This window comes from Pagrus major, chromosome 10 (assembly GCF_040436345.1).
Source record: "Pagrus major chromosome 10, Pma_NU_1.0".
In the NCBI taxonomy this organism is placed as follows: Eukaryota; Metazoa; Chordata; class Actinopteri; order Spariformes; family Sparidae; genus Pagrus; species Pagrus major.
In genome coordinates this window covers 1,041,165-1,063,189 of record NC_133224.1, presented here as the reverse complement: position 1 = coordinate 1,063,189, position 22,025 = coordinate 1,041,165, and the positions used below count along the sequence as shown (strand labels likewise).

Sequence of the window (22,025 nt, the reverse complement as noted above, 5' to 3'; positions counted from 1 at the left end):
AATCTGATTGTTGATTAAATAAATTAATTTGAAAATGTTCGACTTTGGCTCTGATGCAGCAGGTAATCTGTGAAGTAACTAGTAACTAAAGTAATCACAAAATTAATGGCATAAATAAGTAAAAGTCTAAAAGTATCTGATACTAAATGTAATCAAGTAACAAAAGTAAAAGTAAATTGCACGAGTACTTACATGTGTCTTTCATTGTTTATGTTTAATGATAAAATAAATAAAATTAAAAATGTGCTTTGGCTCTGATGCAACATGTAATCTGTAAAGTAACAAGTAACTAAAGTAATCAAATAAATGTAGTGGAGTTACAAGAGCTATATTTACCTCCAAAATGTAGAGAGGAAGTACAAAGTAGCAGAAAATTGAAGTAGTAAAGTAGAAATACCTCAAAACAGTAGTTGAGTAAATGTACTTAGTTACTTCCCATCACTGTGAATACATGTATAATGTACTTGTACTTTTGATACTTAATGTCGGATACTGGAAGACTTTTACTCATGTGGTATTATGATTATTATACAAGTACCTCAAAATCGTACTTAAATACAGTAATCGAGTAAATGTACTTAGTTACAGAGCGACACTGGTCAGGTAGGACTGAAGGTGCGCTCTGATTGGACAGAACCAGCCTCTCTCTCTCTCTCTCTGGTGGGCGGAGACAAGGAAGCACAGGAGGTGTGTGTGTGTGTGTGTGTGTGTGTGTGTGTGTGTGTGTGTGTGTGTGTGTGTGTGTGAGTGAAACGTAGACGGGTTTTTTCTCGTCACGGAAGAGAGCGGAGGAGGATCCGTGTCCAGAGCCACCGCGAGCCACCGACAGAGAGACGAGGACGATAAACAACAACAACAACAACAACAATATTAATAATAATAATAACAATAATAATAATAAAGATCCGCGAGGAGGAAACCAGGAAGAGCTCGTCGGGCTCGGGAGCAGCAGCAGGACGCAGTCGGACTGGAAATGGGATCGTGGCTCTCCTGAGAGAAGCGGTGAAGCAGCGGACCTGAGGGAGGACAGGCGGCGGACCTGAGGGAGGACAGGCGGCGGACCTGAGGGAGGACAGGCACCGGGACCAGACATGGCCCACGTCGGCAACGGAGCGACGGCCGAGGAGGAGGTGGGACAACACGGACACAGTGTCAGGACGCAGATGATGTGTGCGTGGAGATAATATGCAGCGGAACATCCCTTTAATCCGTTTATTCAGACTGAGGTCTCACTTCTCAGTCTGTGATTAGAATAATAACATGTAGAGAGTTTAAATCAGAATAATAATAATAAATAAATCAATAATGCAGATCATGAACGAGACATTTAAAACAAGTTGTGGCCCAGATGTTGCAGAGAGTTTCATCTCCTGTAACATCACCTGTTTCTACTCATAGACTCCTAAAATACACGTTTATACTCCTCCAGGTGTTATTGTACACGACACTGAGGTCACCACCGCCTCATCTCTTATAATAAGTCTCAGTTTTCTCATTTTCAAAAGGTCAAAAAGCAGAATTATTAGTACTTAGTAGGAAACCTACAACCTACGCTCCTGATCAATGTGTCAAACAAATCAGGGTGTTTGAACGTTTCAATAACTCCTCCAGACTCTAAATGTAGTAGAGTGACACGTGATCTAACATTGTCTTTTAGTTTATATCACGTTATACTTAATTAATCTTTGTGTGTCTTTTGTCTCTGCGGTGTTAAACACTGACTTCATGTTGTCGCCCTGCAGTAACTCAATAATGTCTCCTGGTGATGATGTGTTGGTGTTTCCGTAGTGAACCAGTCTATTGTCCGAGTTCATGTGACCTTAAAGTGAAACTGAGTATTTCTAAGTTACTCTCACAAACTCTCGCCGTGATGTTGAATTCAGACGTGCGAGACACACCTGTGAATGTAGAGCACAGGTGAGCTGCGAGCGGGCAGCTGACGATTGTGTTTATCTACCTGCACGGTTTAATCAGCTTTAAGTGAGGCAACACTATCAGCTGTGTGTGTGTGTGTGTGTGTGTGTGTGTGTGTGTGTGGGTTCATGTAAACGACAGCTCTGATTTCAACCACAAGCTGCCGTCTGCACAACAAACAGGAAGTTGGATGAGATGTGAGCTCCTGCTTCTGAAGCTAATTGCAGTTAATCCAATCCACAATGACTAACGACGATCTCTGACATCCACGTTTCACAATCCAGCCACAGAAGAGCGGTCGGTGCTTCAACGTCGTGCTTCGACACGAACTGTCGGGTTATTTTTTAACCTTTGTTTCCAGTAAAGCCTGATATTCAACCGCGCTTCACACTGTTCAAACTGGGAGTGTCCCGGGCACGACTCCTGTCCGGGGAAGGTTCAATGTCCTCATTAAGTTGTAAGGACGAGGGAGCTCAAGAAGTGAGAGGGATCTTTCTGTCAGGGAACTTGAAGGAGATCTCAGTGCAGCTTCTATAGACCAGAGTCTAAAGACCACCAGAGTTCGAGAGAGAGGTCCTGCAACCTTGAACGGATGTTTTTTAGAGGTTCAAGATGTCTTTGAATGGGTATCTGTGTTTTTTAAAGGATCTAGAGGTCATTAAGGATGATTTATATGTAATTTAGGAGGTTTTGGGGTCACCAAGGGGTTTTAGATGCTTCAGAAGGTTTCAGGAAGTCCACGAAGGGTCATGAACATCGCTGATGTCAAATCTCCGTGCTTGGTTTTAAAAGAGGGGTTCGAGCGATGGCTCGGGAGGTTAGATGGACCTGTGCCAGGGATTAAAGGTCCTTCGAAGGAGGTCCTGGGTGCTTCAGGAGGTTCCAGGTACCTAACATGATCTGTGGATCAAAGTCAGAGACACCTTGAACCTCCTCATAGACCCAAAGTGTCTCTAAGTGTGTTGCACAGAACATTTGGAGGTTCTAGAGGTTCTCCCAGATATAAAAGTTGCAGAGTTTCATGAGGTTTCAAATGTCTTTCAGGAAGTTTAAGGCAACAGATTGAGTTGAGATTCTAGGTTTTCTGGATGCTCTGCAGATCATGTAGATGATGTAGATGTTTCTGAAGGTCCTTTAACAATTCCCTCAAAGTTTGCTGGGTTTTCTGAGGAGTTCCTGGGTGATTTCAGGAGGCTGTCCGAGGTAATTGAGGCCCTATTGGGAGATTCAAATGCTGTGTGGGGCGATAAAGTAGATCATGAAGGGGTTCAAGATTGTTTGTTTAGGAAATGTGGCGTCGAGGTGTCCTTACAATGAATCTAAAGATTAATGAAGGGGTGCAGGTGACTTAAAGTGGTTTATAGTTTAACTTGAGTAGGTCAAGGTTCTCCATCAACTGGGTCTAGGGGACTTGGAGAGGTTCTGGAGCGACCTGAGCAGGTTTCAGGGTCTCCAGAGGAAAGTTTTACAATCCGGCAGCAAACATTCAGGTGGACGACGTGGTCCGTGTCCGTCCTGCGTCAGACCTCACCAGTTCATCTCCTCATTTAAGCTCACAAACCCTCCTCTGTCCGCCTGCGATCTAACTCATCACATTACAGAGGAATTCAGCTGACCTTATTGAGCTGCGAGGAATGTGAGACAAGCTGTGTGTTTATAAAAAACTTAAACACAGTGGAAGGTTATCATCCAGCCTCACTGCCCGGCAACCCAACAATAAATAACACAAACACGCAGACAGATATTGTTAACCATGTCTGGTCCGTTCTGTCCAGACTGAAACACAATCAGCTGTTCACTGTGAGTCGAGTCGTGTTAATCTAGGACCATAAACTAACTCTGCAGTTGAGTAAGTCTTTGTTAAACCCTTCAGGTATGACTGGAATGTAAATAATACCCTGAGAAATGAAACAGCAAACACAGAATATGGATTTACCTTCGTGTTACCCTGCAGTCGGCTGGTCGGCCACCGTTACAGGACAGTTATTCAATATCTACCTACTGAATCTTTAATCTATAATCTACAGATTATATCCAGGAAACTGTCACCGACGTTTACAGATATTGGAAAAGGGCATTTTTGATATTTCAATGATGATGTAAAAGGAGATTCCAGCGCTCTGATTCCTCAAACACAGAGTAGTTTCTAGGGCCTTCTAGTTTTTTTTCTTTGCATTTTTGTGGTTTTCAGTGTGTAATCCAAGTTTTTCTTTCCTGGTTCAGTGATTTTCTGGGCATGTCACAGGATCCAGCACGTTGGGGTTTTCAAAAAGAGATTTATAAGTATCTTAATGTTTGTTCTCTGAGAACTTCGCAGTTTGTCTGTTCCTGAACAGAGATGAGCTGCAGAGACTGAAAATAACTGGGCGCATTATTTAACTCACAAGGAGCTAATAAGTGTAACTATATCGCACTTACAGCAGTGAGAGCGTCAGGTGATGGATGCAGACTGTTGTGTGACAGGCCGACACAAGGAGACCACTGTTTGCCTCTCCAGAGTAAAACTCCATCGCTTCCTGTTTCCTCTGCAGGGTCAAAGCTCAACGCTACACAACTGCAGTCAAGTAAGCAGTAACACAGAATAAAGTGGTGTTTTTTCTTGAGGATGGTTCTTCATTTAGAGATTCAGGGATTCTTCAGGGTGTCCGAGGGGGTTTCATAGGTCATTGATAAGGTTCTGAGGAAGACTGTCGAAGTTATGAAGGCTTTGTAGAAATGTTGAGGTCAGTAAAAAGGTTCTTGTGATCTTTTAGGGGTTTCCTCGATGCGTAAGTGATGCTGAAGGGCATCATTAGGATGCTTTTATGTCTTTGAGGAGGTTTTACAAGTGATGTGGTGCTTCTTGGGATTCCTCTGGAAGTTAGAATGGACTTGGAAGTGTTTTAGAGATCCTTCAGTGGGTCTCAAGAGGTGTGATCCGTTTCTAAGGAATCTTTGAGAAGGTTTCACATGTCACCTCTTGAACCTTCTCGAATATTTGTTGTGTCGTGACTCAAAGTTTTCAAGGGATCTTTGAATGTACCAAAGTCTTTGAGACGGTTCCACAGGTCGTCACATGGTTTTGATGGGTCATAAGGTTCTTGTGGTACCAGGAAGTGTGGTGGGACTCCTAGGTTTCACGTGTCGTTTTAGCTTTTTGTGGAACCTTCTTGAAGGTTTGATGGGTCATTGAGTGGTTTCTCGTGATCTTGAAGGTGATTCAAAGTTTTCAACATTTTCTTCTTTGGGTAACAGGAGGTTTGATGGGTCTTCAAGGAATATCTCTTTGAATGTACCAACGTCTTTGACAAGGCTCCACAGGTCGTCACATGGTTTTGATGGATCATAAGGTTCTGAGGGTCTTAAAGTTGTTCTGAAACTTAATGAATGGGCCCCAGAGAAATACAACATATTTGTCAGGCATTCAGTGTGTCATTGTGGATGTGCGAGGCTACCCATGGGTCAAAAAATGTGCATCTGGTGGTTTTAGATAAGTTCTTCACACTTGAGGAGGTTCTGGTGGTCCAACCAGGTTTCAATACCTCCTTAGGGGGATGTGTTGTCTTTGAGAGGGTTTGACATGACAGCGAGGGCGTTCTGGGAGTTCTTGAAGAGTTTCCAAGAAGCCTCCTTGAGAGTCGCTGGGTTGTTAATGTGTTTAAGTGTCGTGTGGGGTAATAGGACACAGTGTGTAGGTCTTGACTAATTGATTAGAAAGCTGCTGGTGTCACAAGAGAAGCTACTCTGGCGTTGACCTCTCCTTCTGTGTAATATCATACAATGGTGTAGCTGTTGCTTTTTCCACATCTCCTGTCGAAAGGTCTGCGCTTGTTTTACACTAAAATGTAAGAAAGTCCACTCTTTTACTTTCCCACAGTTGTAAACTATCATCAGGACCCAAGACTATTTAAGTTTCAGTTCGGCAAGTTCGGCAATGTTAGGTTGATATATTATTCTAACAACTATAAGCTTATGAAAACTTCTGATTTACAGGTAATTAACTCCAGAAGAGAAATTAACTAGTAGGAATCCAGCTAACAATTATTTTCATTGTCATTGTCATTTTCTCACTTAATCGATTAGTTGTTTGGTCTTTAAAATGTCAATCAAGATGACGTCCTCAAATGTTTTGTCCACAACTCAAAGATATTCAGTTTACTGTCATAGACGAGGAAAGAAACCAGGAAATATTCACATTTATGAAGCTGAAATTACTTTTTCATTTAATTATCAACAACTAATCGATAAACTGTTGCAACTCTAGTAAGTTCACATTACTGCAGTGCAAGAAACAGACGGATAAAGATTTTAAAAGGACGGAGGAAAATAAAATGAGTAGAAAAAAAGTAAAACTATGTTCAAGTACAAATTGATAAAGAAGAATATACAATAAGTAGTTGATAATACATCTATATTAATATAACAGAGTACAAAACATTCATGTATACAACAAAAAGAATATGATTACACTTAAAATATACATGTGTTTATGTTTTGTGATTGTTTTGTAAACAGGTAGTTTACATTAGTAGTGTACAACCTTGCAGTTATTTGGGAAGATTAATAGTTCGATTAAAAATATGCTTTTCAGATCATAAACAAGATAAATCTTTTTTCAGTGTCTACAATCTTTTATTGCAATAAAACTCAACGTTCTGATTTCCAGACATGTGTAACTTTTCTTTAAGACAAATCAGAATATAAAAAATATATAAAACTGGTTGTCGACAGTGATTAATGATTTAAAAGGACACAGGAGAATAAAAAAGTATTAAAAAAGATGCGTTAAACTTCACAAAGTATTACAAATTAGTAGAGAAGAAGAAAAAGCTTAACAATGAATCAAAATTAAAGCTATGAACTGTACAAAATGTATCTTTAAGACAATCTATTTAAATGTAATGGAGGAGAATACATTCACAAAAAATAAATAGAGTTTGATTGAATTTAAAATATACGATGTGTTTGGGAAGATTAAAGGTTGTAAAGTGAATGAAGATGATAAATCTTTTGTAGCAGTTATAATAATTTTTGCCATAAAAACTTCTGTTTTTGTTACAGAAAAAGTTTAACTTTGCTTTTACAGTAATTCATTGTGTAACAGTTGCTAATAAAAAAGACAATTAAAGGAATGAGGAAGTGGAAAAAGAAAGTAAGGACTTCTTGTGTTTTGTTTTGAGTATTTAGTACAGAAATGTGGTTTATTTCTGAATTTGAGAGTGAAGAGATCTACAGAGAATGATTAACAGATTAGAGGGATTTTTCTACCAAAAACCTAAAAAAATTCTGTAGTTTCTGCTTCAAAAATGTTTAAATTGTGACCTGAAAAACTGATTCTTGGACTGTGAAGGGCACTTTTCAATATTTTCAAACATTTTACCGACTAAAACAAGTCACAGCCAGCAGATTCATCAGAAATGTAAATTATTGCTAGTTGCAGTGATGCATGAAGTATCTTTTTATGTATTATAATCGCATTATGTGATAAATCCTGCGTCTCCTCGACGCTCCAGGCTGCAAATCTTCACCCGTCAGGTCAGTTTTAAGAGTTTATTGTGTTGTGAGTTCATCTGCTGTTCATTTGTAATAACTCACGTTGAAAGTAGGAAGTTATGGTGTTTGTATGTGTGTGTGTCTGTGTCTGTGTGTGTGTGTGTGTGTGTGTGTGTGTGTGTGTGTGTGTGTGTGTGTGTGTGTGTGAAAGGCTGTGACAAAAATACCCACAGTGTGAGTGTGAGGCGATGTCAGAGAGAGCATCTGTTTGTATGGTAGGAGGAGAGAGCGAGTGATGGAGGTGTGAAACGAGAGGCTGAGTGTGTGAGCAGCGAGCGTCTGTTTGGATTCACACACACATTTTGTTTTCTCATGACAACAACCGTCCTCCATCTTTACGCCCGCCCACCTTCCCCTCGGTACTTTTTTCCTCTCATTTCACAGCAGACGCCATTCTCCCTCCACGCCGGAGATCCTGAAATGGCCGCCGTTTGATTGACAGCTCATTTGAGCAGATATGAGCGTCTATGCCCGTCCTAGAGCCTACAACAGACATTAATAATAAATAATCAATGAAAAGGCTTCATGAATTCATGAGAAAAACAACAAAGATTTATGTAAAATAACTTTGACTCAAATCAAAAACGTTACTGACCTCATGGGGATAAAAGTCGACTACTAGAATGCAAATATTTAACTAAAGCAACATGTTTTAATGCAAAAATAATCCTGCAGATGAGCTTCAACTGCCTCGAGTCCACATCACATGCATCAATCATCTGAAAGCTGGTGTGTGAGTGGCTCAGGAGAGAGGAGGAAGAAGAGAGAGTGGGTCACTTGTCTACACGATTACCCGTTGGTTGTTGTAGGCTCTAGGGCGGGCATATACGCTCCATGCTAGTTTGTTAGCTTGTCTGTCTGTTGAGTTTCCTTTTTGAAATGGATGATCTTGCATGAACAGAATCAGGAGAATCAGAGCTCTTTAACGATGGCATGACACTTAAACTAAGGCGTTAGCCACTGAACACGTAAATTATTATATCTAATGAAATATGTCAGAATTTGCATAAATGTTTACATTAGAAATCTGAACTAAAACAAAACCCACATTTATTTGGATGTTTTCTTTCCACGATACTCCGTTTTTGGACACTTTTCAACATTAATGATTTGTTTTTAAACGTAATTGATTTGGTTTGATTCTTTTGGTAGAAAATGCAACAAAACAATGACGATACCCTTAAGAAGAAACCAAACTGACGACCAAAAAACAAAAAACGTTTTTGGAGGACTTGTTGCTCGGAGCCTGGCAGACTGAGCTCAGGGCAACAAAAATAAATCCCACAGCTGTCAGAACATGGCCGCCTGCGCCAGCTGAGATGTTTCCTCATCCACAACAAATTACATGAATAAATAATCATGTTTAAAATGTGTTTATCAGATTGGTGAGTTGATGGTGAAGTGAAGTGGGTCACAGTGTTGAAGAGTGTGTGTGTGTGTGTGTGTGTGTGTGATGCAGCGGGTCGATAACTGCTGCCTGCAGGCTCAGAGTCGCTCTGAGTGTGTGTGTGACTGCAGCTGTACGCTATTATGTAAGAGGCCACTGGGAGGCTATTATTAGCCTGCTACTGAGGCTCCAGAGACAGACTGTGTGTGTGTGTGTGTGTGTGTGTGTGTGTGTGTGTGTGTGTGTGTGTGTGTGTGTGTTTGTGCATTAAATCAATTCTGTTGCATTCAAGTTGACATGTTGATGCAAAAATAGAAAATATGTTGCATTATGGACACTTCAGAGGACTGTGTGTGTGTCTGTGTGTGTGTGTGTGTGTCTGTGTGTGTGTGTGTGTGTGTGTGTGTGTGTGTGTGTGTGTGTGTGTGTGCACGCTAAGATGTTATCATGTGTAGCAGAAACTCCCTGAACAGTCTGACCTCAGCAGGGCTGATGCTTTTGAGATCATATAGAAACCTTTCTGAATGAATCAGCAGCCTCCTCAGCTGCAGTTCCTCTGGTGGCCACTAGGTGGTGTTTTTTTGCAACAACTGACTGAACAGGAAAAAATCAAGTGGTGGTGCTCATACTGCTTTTGTCCTGAAGGGGCGCCAGAATGGACCAAAACAAAGCTCCTTGCTGGTATAAATGTTTGTTTTGTTGCTAGTTTGCATCTTAACACAAACTTATACCCTTTTGTCCCAAATCAGGATATTCTTTCAGCAGTGATGTGTCGTAAACGACGGTGGTAAACTCAAACTACGGGTCTCTAAACATCCCTGAGGAATTATTATCAACAAACACCAACAAAAACTGTCAAGTCTTATTCCCAAATGTCCACTAGATCCATTTCAGAAACGTTTTCAGTCCAAAACACAGTATTCATCATTAAACGGTGACAAAATGACTAAAATCTTGTTTTCATGCTACTGTGCCCGCCCTAGAGCCTACAACAGCCAATGAGTGATCGCCTCTGGATGACTGATGCATCATGTAGCCAATGAGATTTCAAATCCAGTAATATATAGTTTATGTCAGTTTTTAAAGCCCTAAACCTGGAAATCATGCAAGATTATGTAGTTTTATGCTCTTTGAATAGGCAGGGGTTTTTTTGTTATTAAATTCGAACTGAGCTGACTGTTTCTGCGTTTCTGTGGTTTTCAGGACTGTTTCGAAGACGCCTACGACCGAATACCTGCGTGAGTATACACACACACACACACACACAGATGTGTATAGTATGTGTGTGTGAGGTCATTTCCTGTCAGCCTCCCGTCTCTTTCACTTTTAGTCACTTCCTGTGTTGACTGGTGTATTTGTCTTCTCTCTCTCTGTGTGTGTGTGTGTGTGTGCAGGGCTTGTCAGATGGACCTGCAGACAGCAATCCAGGAGACTCAGTGCGCCCTCAATCTGGTCCTCAACAACAAGTTCTCTGAAGCCCTCGACCTCCTCAAACCATGGTAACCACGGCAACCAGTCTATGTGTGTGTGTGTGTGTGTGTGTAAGTGTGTGTTTGTATTATGTAAAGCAGACTGCAGTGTAATGTTTTTTTTGTAAAAAAGCACTATTTGTACTCAAGAGCTTGTTAATACTGTGATCTTCCTGCTCTGTATGAAACAAACCCGTCCATCACTGAGACAAACAGACTCCATGTTTCTACTCAAAGACAGAAAGAAGTTCATGTTGAACATTTGCTGAATTTACAAGAAGGAACAAATGAGTCAGAATCAGTCAGAGACAGAGTTTCACACAGTTTATAAAGTGTCTCCAACTCAACAACTCACTAAACTGACACATTTGTTAAGGGAGTCTGGGGACAAAGAAGTCGCCTATACTGGTTACTGTTTAGTGTATCTGTAAAATGTGACATGTTTAGATCAATAAAATGTTTCTTCTTTCATAAATTGAGTGTAAATGGTGAAATCAGTGTAAACAGTGTGTTCAAACAGCTGCTAAATGTTGGCAGGTCAGACTTTAGCACTTTAGACACAGAAGCAGACAGACTGGTGCAGCCATGCTGCCACAAACTGACACTTTCTACAAGGAAACACACAACTTACTGTTTTCATTTAATGCTGAATTTACAAGAAGGAGACAATGATTCAGAATCTGTCAGAGACAGAGTTTCACTACGTTATAAAGTTTGTTTTAACTCAACAACTCTTAAAATCACTACATTTGTTAAGGGAGTCTGGTGATGTTGTGGTTGCTACTTCAGTGGTTGGATCAGTTGAAACAGACAGTGTGTTCACAAACATCTGCTGCTAACATCAGCAGGTTCAGAGAGCCCAGACATGTCATTTACAACACAGTGAGTTAGGTAAGTTGTGTTGTGTGTGCAGGTGGAAGGACAGTATGTACCATGCGTTGGGTTACAGCAGCATCCTGGTGATGCAGGCGACGATGACCTTCGAACACAGAGACATCCAGGCCGCCATGACAACCATCAAGGAGGCGTTACAGACCTGTCAGAGGTGAGAGAGAGAAGATTGTGAAGACATGTCTTTGTTCTACAGTCATGTTCCCTTCAGGATGAACAATAATAACTTTGGTGATGACTCTCATGATCAACATGTTTAAGTGAAAAACTAATAACCTTCCCATCAGCCTCATCTAGACTTTGCATTGAGCACTAATTATCATGTGTTAACATGCTAACATGCTATGCAAAGATGGTGGACATGATAAACATTATCTACTTTATTCCTCCAAACCAAACTGTTTCTGCAGATTCAGGAAGAGGAACTCGGTGGTCGGATCTCTGTCCAATCTGATCAACAAACAGTCCAACCTCCAGGAAGGTATGTAAACACATGTCCCGCCCACACAGTTTGATTGACAGCTGAGGTCTACCAGAAGTGCAGGTCAGAAAAATAAAAATAAAATCAAAATGTCGGTGTGTTTGCAGAGGAGATGCATGCAGAGATCTGCTATGCTGAGTGTCTGCTGCAGAAAGCCGTGCTGACGTTTGTACAGGTCAGAACTGCTGCCTCCCTCTCTGTCTTCTCACCTTTTACCTGTCTGTCTGTCTGTCTCAACTGTCGTGTAAATATGTTTTAGGCAGGAGTGCCCAAACTTTTTCCCTTGGGGGGCTAAAACTGAAACTTAATTTTGGGCCACAAGTGCAAGTGCAAGTATCAGTCAAATCAGCTTTGTCTGTTTGTTGTTTAGTTTAATTTACTTTTTCTTTGACTTTTAATACTTCAGTACATTTAATATCAGATACTTTAAGACTTTTAAGTGACTTTTACTTTTACCAAAGTAATATTTTACTTTATACTTTTTACAACACTGAACCAGAATAAGAAGAGCTGAAGTACTTCATGAGACGTGTTGCTGTGGATGAGGCTAATGAGGCTGTTTAATTAATTAAAATGTAATGAAAGCCTTGTCGTCTCTATCTATCTGCCTCTCTTCCAGGATGAGAACATGATCAGTTTTATCAAAGGAGGCATCAAGATCCGAACAAGCTACCAAATTTACAAGTGAGTGACTGTTTCAAACCATCAGTGATGTGTTGATTACTTAAACATCAGCTCAGTAACGAGGCAGCCTGGATAATTAAAAGGATTGTGACATTATGAGAGCCAAGGGTTTGTCTGGAACAATGCAACAAGATCTATCCTGATTTAATGTTTCTTGATTGTGACATCATGTTTCGTGTCATCCAATAGAGATTGTCAGAATGTGCTGAATGTCACTCAGGAGCAGGCGGGCCAGTCTGATCAGTTCAGGCAGTTTGAGGGCGGAGTCAAGCTGGGGATTGGATCCTTCAACCTGGTGGGTTTCAAAAGGGGATTTGTTCAAGTCTGCCTGAGTCCCAAACAGATGGATGGATGATTGGATGGATAGTCATTAAGTCAGTTATTGAGGGTTGGTGGAGTGTCCTCACTTTAACACTCCCAATTGTGTTGATTTTATGCTGCCAAAAATAGGGGTGTATCATCAGCATATTGGCGAATATGAGATTAAAAAATAGACTTGTTCACATAAATATTGATTGATTGACAGTGATTTAATAGTTTATTTAATGATGATTTTATAGCATTTTCTGTTTCTCTCTTTCAGATGTTGTCTCTCCTGCCTCAGAGGATTTTGAGGTTGTTGGAGTTCATTGGATTCTCAGGAAACAGGGTCAGTACAACAACTTCAAAGTTATACTCCACCTAAAAATGGTTCTGTTCCACCCTGCAGCTGTGAAAATCTGTCCGTGACAGTATAACAGTTAATAATAATTTGGTTTCTGTCTCTTTGCAGGGGTTTGGTTTGTCTCAGTTGAGGGAGGGAGCTTCCAGTCAAAGTTTGCGTTCGATCCTCTGCGCTCTGACTCTGCTCTTCTACCACACTTATGTGTCACTGATACTCGGTAGGAGAACACAAAAACATCAAGCCCTTTCTCTATAGATACAGCATAGAAATAATACCTTTACTGCACCATTGTAGTCTGGCTCCAGAACTCTGTTATTCTGTGTTTTATCAGGAACTGGAGAGGGGAACCTGGTGGAGGCTGAAGCTCTGCTGGAGCCATACAAGCAGAAATACCCCAAAGTAAGCCAACTACACACAACCAGACAAACATTCAGTCTCATGGCTCCTACAGAATCTAACTGTAAACTAACTCTGAAAGTTGGAACTGAAAGTTATTGGCAGATGAAATATTTTCAGTTAAGAATTGTTAAACTGAATCGTGCATTATATTTTTGTGTTGTTGTTGTGTGTCTTTCTTTCAGGGCTCCATCATTCTTTTCTACTCTGCTCGCATCGCCACACTGCGAGGACACTTTGAGAAGGTCTGAAACACATTTTTACTTCTATCTTTGAGGACCCTCATTATAATAATATATTCCTTAGCCCTCAATCTAAACATAACTAAATCTTAAAGGGGCTCTATGAAACAATTTGCATGTATGAATCACTTTATTTATTTTAAGGTTATTTTAAAAAACAAGACCTGTTTTTGTTTTGAAATTTGCTTGCAGTCTGAACAAAGCAAAATTAAGACCAAACACAAAGACATAAAATTGAATGTATCATATATTGTGTCTTGTAGGCCCGGGCGATGTACGAGGAGTGTATCAGCAGCCAGCAGGAGTGGAAACAGATCCACCACCTGTGTTACTGGGAGCTGATGTGGACTCACTCCTACCAGCAGGAGTGGCAGCAGGCGTACCGCTACGCTGACCTGCTGTGCAAAGAGAGCCGCTGGTCCAAGGTGAACACACACTTGTATATGAAGATTCATTAATTATTAATATTTGAATATAAAATGAGCTGTTAGGCAGTAGGAAGACTTTATGATGCTTGTGCATGAATGTTTTCATCCTTGCAGGGACAATAACACAGAAGGAGTGTCAGCTAATCAATAAGCCACAGAAAACTCATGACTGTGAGCTGATAAAGAACGAGTTTAGTTGAAGTAAAATCCCATCTTTGGTTTCAATCCTCTCCAAGGCTATCTATGTGTACCAGAAGGCAGCCATCCTCAGTATGATGTCAGAGGAGGAAGTGAAGAAGACAGGGGAGGACATCGTGGAGCTCTTCAGGTCAGGATCATTAAAACATTAACTTACTGCATGAATCGCCACAATCACAGGAATGCAAAGTTTTCATGTTAATTTTCAACATTTTATTGTTTAATTTAAAAAAATGTGTTCATCTGTTTTTTTATTGTTTTAATCTGTGTTGTTTCCCAGTTTTAATTATTGTTGTTTATTTTTGTTCTTGGTTGTTTTCTGTGTCGTTTAAAGCACTTTGAGTTGCATGTCTGTGCGAGATATGCTAAATAAATAAAGTTGAGTTGAGTTTGTGTGTTGTTGTGTGTTCAGGCAGGTGGAGGGGCTGAAACAGCGCCTGGCAGGGAAGTCGATCCCAACCGAGAAATTTGCAGTGAGGAAGTCCAGACGCTACAAAGCTGCTAACCCCGTCCCTCTGGTCATCCCCGCACTGGTACACTCACATTTACACACATCTGTGGCTAAAAGATCTGAGGATAAGTTCAATCAGCTTGTACTCTTACGTGTTGATGAAGGTTCTCAGTCATCCAGCTAATGGTAATTCTAAGTGCTGTACCGTAGTCAACTGGTCTTGTTTCAGTTTCTTGAAGATGTTTCTTCAAGAGGCTTTAAATCTCTTCGTGGGAGTGTCCTTACAGATGTGTTTGTGCTCTGAAGTAAACATTGATGAAGTTTTCTCTCTCTGTAGGAGATGATGTACGTTTGGAACGGTTTTACCATCGTCGGGAAGAGAGCCGACAGCACCGAGGCCCTGCTGGTTACCATCGAGACGGCTGAGGAGCAGCTTCGCAGCGACTCTAGTAGGTTAAAAACATGATGCTAAAAGCACTCCTGCTAATACTGATCTGAGAGAGTACAAGGGGTTTCACAGGGTTTTATACTTGGCCCACTTCTCTTCGGTTTATACTGCATACCAACGACTTACCAGAATCCTGTGATACAGCACGTCTTCAGATGTTTGCAGATGATGCTGTTGTTTATTTAGCCAGTAGTAGCATTTCTAAACCATAGTATAAAGATTTGAAAAACTCATTTTCAGTGGAATGGACAATGTATTACACAAGTTACAAGATTTAAATATCTGTTCAACACACAGTTGAGGTAACATGACTTATACTTTGTCACTTTGTCTTTCATTCAGGCCCTTCAGAGTTTCATCCTGACGACAGCTGCCTAGTCCAGATGTTGAAGGGACTCTGTCTGAAACACCTGGGTCGCCTACTGCAGGCTGAGCTCTGCTTCACACAGGTCCTATCCAGGTAACACACTCACTCACACACACACACACATAAAGGCATGCAGACTGACTGGTGTGTGCACATACTGCAGTGTTGCTGTTTATCTTCTGAAGGTGTGAGAGAGATAAGATAAATCCTCCTATCTGTGTCTTTGTGTACTTTCAGTGAGAGTCGTATCAGATACGATCACTACCTGATCCCCTTCACGCTCTATGAGTTGGGTCTGCTGTATAAACAACAGGGAGACTTCAGCAAGGCCACCACATACATCGAAAATGCCAAGTAAGTCCTCTCTATACAGACTGTCCCTCCAAACAATCCCAGTACAGCTCTATATTACTTGTTATGACCAGCTTCAAACACCTCTGTATTCTTTCATATGTGTTTAAAACATCTCAAAATATAAAGTATACTTTCAAATACCTTTATATACCTCAGTATACCTTTATATTCCTCTGGAGTCAGGTTGATAAACAGGAGTGAAGATAAATCCACTTTTTAATCCCAAAAGTTCAAAAGTAATCTCTGAGCTCTCCTCCCGTCGGTGAACAGCTCCGGATCAGAGCAGAATCTGATGATCAGGTGTTTATTCCTCCAGAGGGTCCGGCTGCTCTGTAGCCATTCACAACATTTCTATGCATTTAGATTCTGACAGATGTGTTGTGGTCTTCATCAGGATGAACTACAAGGACTACTCCATGGAGTCCAGACTGCACTTCAGGATCCATGCAGCCCTCAACAGCCTGAAAGGATCACCTGTTGGCACCCCATAATACTCGAAGACGACTCACACTGCAGCTGGAAACAACATGTATGAAACATAAATCCAGGGATTTCCCTCACAGCGATCCGCCCTTTAATGAAGAAACTTCGGTGTATCTGGGTTTGATCATGTCCACCAGGACTTTCTTTATCTTCATTGCTAGCAACCTTATACTTTATTTTATTTTTGCCTTATTTATTTTTCAATCGTGTGGACAGATGAGATTATTTAACCTTTCGCCTCTTCTCAGACAGGCTCGGGCCTCCTGGAGAGCCATGGTTCAATGCCAAATGTCAATATAATCAACACAACACTAGTTCACGACTCCAAGGGCTCGTTCACTCAGAGATGTTCTGCACTGGAGACACTCAATGACTTTAAATATCGACTTCAGGGGGAGTGCTGCAACTTTTTATGATATAAAAGCACAAGGTATGACGCAGCACGGATCACCTGTTAAACCACCAGGTGATCGATCGATGTCTAATCGTAGTTGGTCGACTCTCCGTGTGAACGAGCCCTAAAATCCAAACTGTACTGTTGTAAAAACAAATCATAGCCTTAAATTTAAGTGGATTATAATTTTCTGTTAAAGTTACAACACAATGCAACACAAACACCTTTTGTATATTTTTCGACTAGAATCATAAATACTGACAGATTTTAAAGATGTTGAAACGTGTACTGACAAACAGCAGGGAGAGGTGTGTGTGTGTGTGTGTGTCTTTACTTTGCCTTTTTTGATTTCCTAATAATGCATCATGCCACACGTGCACACAAACGTGCACACGCAATCACAGCCTTCTCACCAACCGTGGCTTAAACAAACACACACACATACACAAAATGATGACACATAACAGGCTCATTCCAAGCTTGCACATTCTGGGCAATACGCACACTGACAAGAAAAACACACAACAACAGCTGTTAACGCACACATTTAGCAGCAATATGAAATAACTCGTGCTGTAAGTCAATCAGCGTCAGCGTTACCTGTCGGTCAGCGTGTGTCCACGTTTAACAGTCTGTGATTTAACTGTAGTTTCTCAGAGGCAGAGCAGCAAAGACCACGAGTCCGTATGATATCAACCTTTATTCCTGATGTCATGGAGAAACACTACACTACCCACAATCCTAAAGCTTAACGGTGATATTTTTGATTGCACCCACGAAAATCGCGGGTGGTCGCTGTCGAGCTCTGTGTGTGGAGCACAAGGAACGATATTTTTGTTTTGATACATCAGTTTCGATTTTGTTTTTTTTCAATTGCCATCCTCAAGTCCAATTATGTTCTGGGAGTGCAAAGCTAAATAAGAGGGGTACTTTTATTAAGGCCTTGTCCCCTCGAAACTCAGTTAGATTGGAAACTACTGTACGATTCGAGCTAAATGCTAACCCCAAAGGTTAGCATTATTGTGACAACTTGCTGTTGGTCAACGGCGTGTCTCAGCTCATCACAAAAATATTAGTTCATATTCACTTTGCCCCCAACGGGAGAATCAACTGAGTGAATTGATTTCTCTGTGAAAATCAAGTTGTGCCTCTTTTTGCTCATTTGTTCTTTCTTTCCAAAAATCAAACAAAGATGAAAAAGCTTTAGCTTAGCGAGAAGCTTTCATCTGCTTCTCCTCAACACCTGTTTTGAACAAAGAGCTCCAGTGAAACATTACTTAGCCAAAGAAATGTGCTTCTTTATTTGCTAAAAGATATTTATTTCTTCACACAGTGCAGCTCTGCCTCTGAAGAACGTTTGTAAGACTAAAACTACACTCGCTCCACGTTTACTCCACCTTTTTTTAGACAAAAGTGTGAAAAGAGAGAAGGCTTTAGATTCATCTCAGAAGTCGTTGTTCTGTTTGAGCTGCTAACGTCACGACTGTTGTAGACATTTGGCTATGAAGTGACAAGCTAAGGTCGATGGCCGGTTTTTCTTTCTTTTCTTATATTATTGTATTCTATTATACACCTTAAATTATGTACAAACAATATATATGAAGTGAAGTTAGTTTAATTTATGTACTGATATAAAAAAGCACAATCTCCAATCACCACCATGATTTAATACCACCATGGTTACACTCAATATTGAACTCTACACATCAGATATAACAGTATACACTGATTTGAAACAGCAGCAGATTTAGCTTAATTGCATCTTTGCTTCCATTTTAAAACATTGGGATGAAGGATGCACTTTTCCTGGAGTCTTGTCAGACTTGAATAAATACGACCGTGCTAACAATTAGCCTTCTCCTTATAATGAATGTATCAACCTAAAGACCAAATTACATGTGTGTCTTGTTGTCTTTTGTTTGTTTGTGTGTAACTTGTGCCTGTTCAGACTTTGGCTGTAATTTTCGTTGTGTGTTCATGTGTGATCTGAAACTTCTTTACTTCTGAACAACTTGATTCGCCAAGTGCAGTAAATATTCAGGAGCTTGTTGGTAAAGTCAGTAATAGTTTTACACAAAAGACCAGAGTCCTCTATGTAAAAGAGTTGTGGCAATAAGTATATATTAATATGAGTCCCAGTAGTGCCCTAAATAGGACGATCAACTGCTAATGCTAGGAAACTGCCACCAGAGTTTTTAGCAAATGTTTTTGCTTTGGGAAGAATAAAATGTAACATGTTGAATAAAATTGGTATGCATCAGTTGTTATAATAAGACAATTTGTTGTTGTTGAGTTAAAGTGTGGTGGTTTAACATCGCACTCCTAGCTTAAGGCTACAGTGTTAGCATGTCTCCCGTCATCATTTACCATAATATGCTTATATATTGGGCTTACTCGCACAAAATATACTAAATTTTTAGCATTGTTGCGCTACATATGCTAATGCCATTTTTTATAGTCATATCAACTGCTAATGCTAGGAAACAGCCAGCGAAGTTATTGGCTGATGCTAGTTTTTGCTGTAAGTCTGCTGTTATATGATTAACAAGTGTTTTATCATTTTATTTAGTGTATTTTACCATCAAACCTCTAGCTCAATGCTACAGTGTTAGCATGTTGCCTGTCGTCATCATTTATCATAATATGCCAATATATTGTGCTTGCTAGCATAGAATATTCTAAAATTTTAGCATTATTGCTTGACATAGTGTATGCTCCAGTGCAAAATGCTAGCTACAGTTTGTACACTCACATACAAGCACGTTATTGCGTATGAAAATATAAAATAAGGAATATAACATTGGAGCCCATTTCTGTAGTCCCATCAACTGCTAATGCTAGTGAACTGCTTTTTGACTAATAATGCTAGTTTTTGCTAACAGAAGAACAAAATCTAACTCAGAGAATATTATCTGAAATATAATCAGTTTGGTGTTACATGACTGAGTTAACAACGCTGTGTGTTTTAGCATCGGTAGCTTAATGCTACAGTGTTAGCATGTTGCCTGTTATCACTTATCATCATATGCTAATATATTGTGCTTGATACCATAAAAAAAGGAATATTAAGATATACAAATATAAACATTGAATAAGTCATATTTAGTCATATTTTAAGAAATGTGTTAAAAATCTTTTTTATTGTCCGTCGGTGATATTGATCATCTGGGATGTTTCAGGTTTCATGTCAGGTGATCTACAGGAAACAGCTGATTCACAGCGTTTCATTGTCACAACCTTTTTTTTATAGAAGGCTTTGGTTCATGTGTGTCATTCAGTTGTTCATGTCAGTGCCTCTGTGTCTCTCTGTGTTAAACTGTAATCCTGAACAGGGTTTTCTGCATCGCATGTTATTCTACATTATGTTTCATTTACTTTGTCTAATGTGAGACGTGACTGTATGTGATTTACGGCAGTAGGCGGTATGACCAGACATACAGGCTTTACGGTTACAGACGGTGATCCACGTGGTGCAATAAAATGAAAACAGAAGAATAATCGTTCATTTTGAGTGACATGGTGTTTTCTATTATCACCGCTGTTTTTGTGTCTGTACGCTTCTTTGTGTGTCAGACTTTGACCTTTAATTGTTTATTAATTATTTGGCCTTATGCTTATTCTAAATGTTTTAGGAAGGTTTTGTAGTGCAGTTTACATGTTTTTAAAGCAATGATCCAGGATTTGCAGGGTTTTATCACATAAGGATGAATAGATGGATTGCAGCAGGTCTGATCATGATTAAAGAGAAGTCCTCTGTTCCATATTTCTGGCTTAAATAGCAAATAAAAACATCATATTTTTCACGATCATCACAAACAATAAGTTCCTCTGATTCTGTGTGTTCGTGACATGTAGCGAACCTAAACCATACTGTTTTTGACGCTAAATGAAACCATTAGCTAACCTGACAAATGCTATTTTTGTTGCCAACCAAATTTGTCACATGTCAGACTAACTAGCTAACCTGAGCCAAATTGTTTTAGCAACTAAAAACTAATGTTAGCTAGCCTGAATCAGCTAGTTTTAACCTTTAAAAAGAAGAGCTCACTTTAGCCATGAAACTGAAATGTTAGCTAACCTGAGACAAAGAAAAACCATTGGTAAACTTAAACCAAACTTTTTTTTTATATGCTAAACATTAGCTAAAGAACCATGAACTAACCTGAATCCAAACCACTTTTGTAGCAAAAATTGAAATGTTAGCTAACCTTAACCAATCAGTTTTAGATATTAAACTAAAGCATTAACAAAGCTAACTTAACCAAACTGGTTAAGACATTACAGTAACCATTAGCAGTAAAGTCAATTATTATGCTAAACTGAACTTTAAGCTAATGTTAACAAAAGTGTTTGCGTGTTGAATTAGTTAGGGGGTTAGTTAGCTCACCGTTAAATAAATAGATAATTTCTTGTATCTTGGTTGTTTAACAACATTCAAGCTAGCTTCTAAAATAGTAAAATGGACACATACTTGAGGAATCACTGCTGTTAGTGGATGAAAAGGTTTCTTGTGTGCATTATGTATTAATGTATATACTATATTACTTTGTGTGAAAGTGCAATACATTTTGAAAGCCATAATTCTTTTGCTAGTTGCCTTTATACACTCAAGGACACAATAGCTTCTTCCTTCCTTTGTACTAAACATGCTGGAGGCGCTCTACATGTTTATTTTTGTCTCAACTTGTTGTATAATCCTCATGTGAAGACTTGAAACAAGATTTGAAAAAATGTGCACAACTAATACCGATCTATCCGATCTGACCTCTAGCTAGCTTGTGCTCTGAAGCTACACTCATTTCACTGCTAGCACAGGACAAAGAGACGTCTGACTCTGACTCATCAGTCGATCAGTGTACCACGATGTTCTGATGTGATCATTTTGAGAAGTCTGTTGTTGGTTAACAGTGTGATTAAATGTATGTCAGACTTCTGTGTCCTAACTGACTATAAGAACTGGCTTGTAGCAGCTAATGCTAACAAAAATACCACCACTTTTTGCTGGATTCAAGCAGAAACGGGTCAAAAGTATGAGAGTTTTAAATCTGTCAATGAAAACTCAGTAATGGTTTCTGGCTCAGCTTGGTTTTGATTTGTTAACATGATGTTGTCGACATGTTACTGACACACAATCTGTAACTGATCTCAGCATGAAGTCTCTCTGGTGATCTTTGTCTGTTTCAAACTCAGAACCAAATAAATGTGTCTGATCTTTAACTCGTTACTTTTTGTCCATGTTGAT

At 39.8% G+C, this 22,025-nt stretch overlaps 1 protein-coding gene across 1 annotated transcript; it reads left to right on the top strand.

Moving 5' to 3' along the window:
- The first annotated feature begins 768 nt into the window (after positions 1–768).
- Positions 769–22,000, top strand: ttc39b (tetratricopeptide repeat domain 39B). The gene is made up of 19 exons (XM_073474855.1): positions 769–1,130; positions 10,037–10,071; positions 10,228–10,332; positions 11,216–11,347; positions 11,604–11,674; positions 11,782–11,849; positions 12,294–12,358; positions 12,548–12,653; positions 12,942–13,007; positions 13,131–13,239; positions 13,354–13,421; positions 13,604–13,663; positions 13,924–14,085; positions 14,325–14,416; positions 14,699–14,819; positions 15,075–15,186; positions 15,528–15,645; positions 15,790–15,906; positions 16,301–22,000. The coding sequence occupies exons 1-19, from the start codon at positions 1,092–1,094 to the stop codon at positions 16,395–16,397; spliced, it is 1,743 nt and encodes a 580-aa protein (XP_073330956.1). The 5' UTR covers positions 769–1,091; the 3' UTR covers positions 16,398–22,000.
- Positions 22,001–22,025: the final 25 nt, after the last annotated feature.

Bases quoted from the DNA above. Each gene is read 5' to 3' on its own strand.
- ttc39b (XM_073474855.1), top strand. From the start codon at position 1,092: ATGGCCCACGTCGGCAACGGAGCGACGGCCGAGGAGGAG. The intron at 10,072-10,227 runs GTGAGTATACAC...GTGTGTGTGCAG, and splicing joins GCCTACGACCGAATACCTGC to GGCTTGTCAGATGGACCTGC. The intron at 14,417-14,698 runs GTCAGGATCATT...TTGTGTGTTCAG, and splicing joins GACATCGTGGAGCTCTTCAG to GCAGGTGGAGGGGCTGAAAC.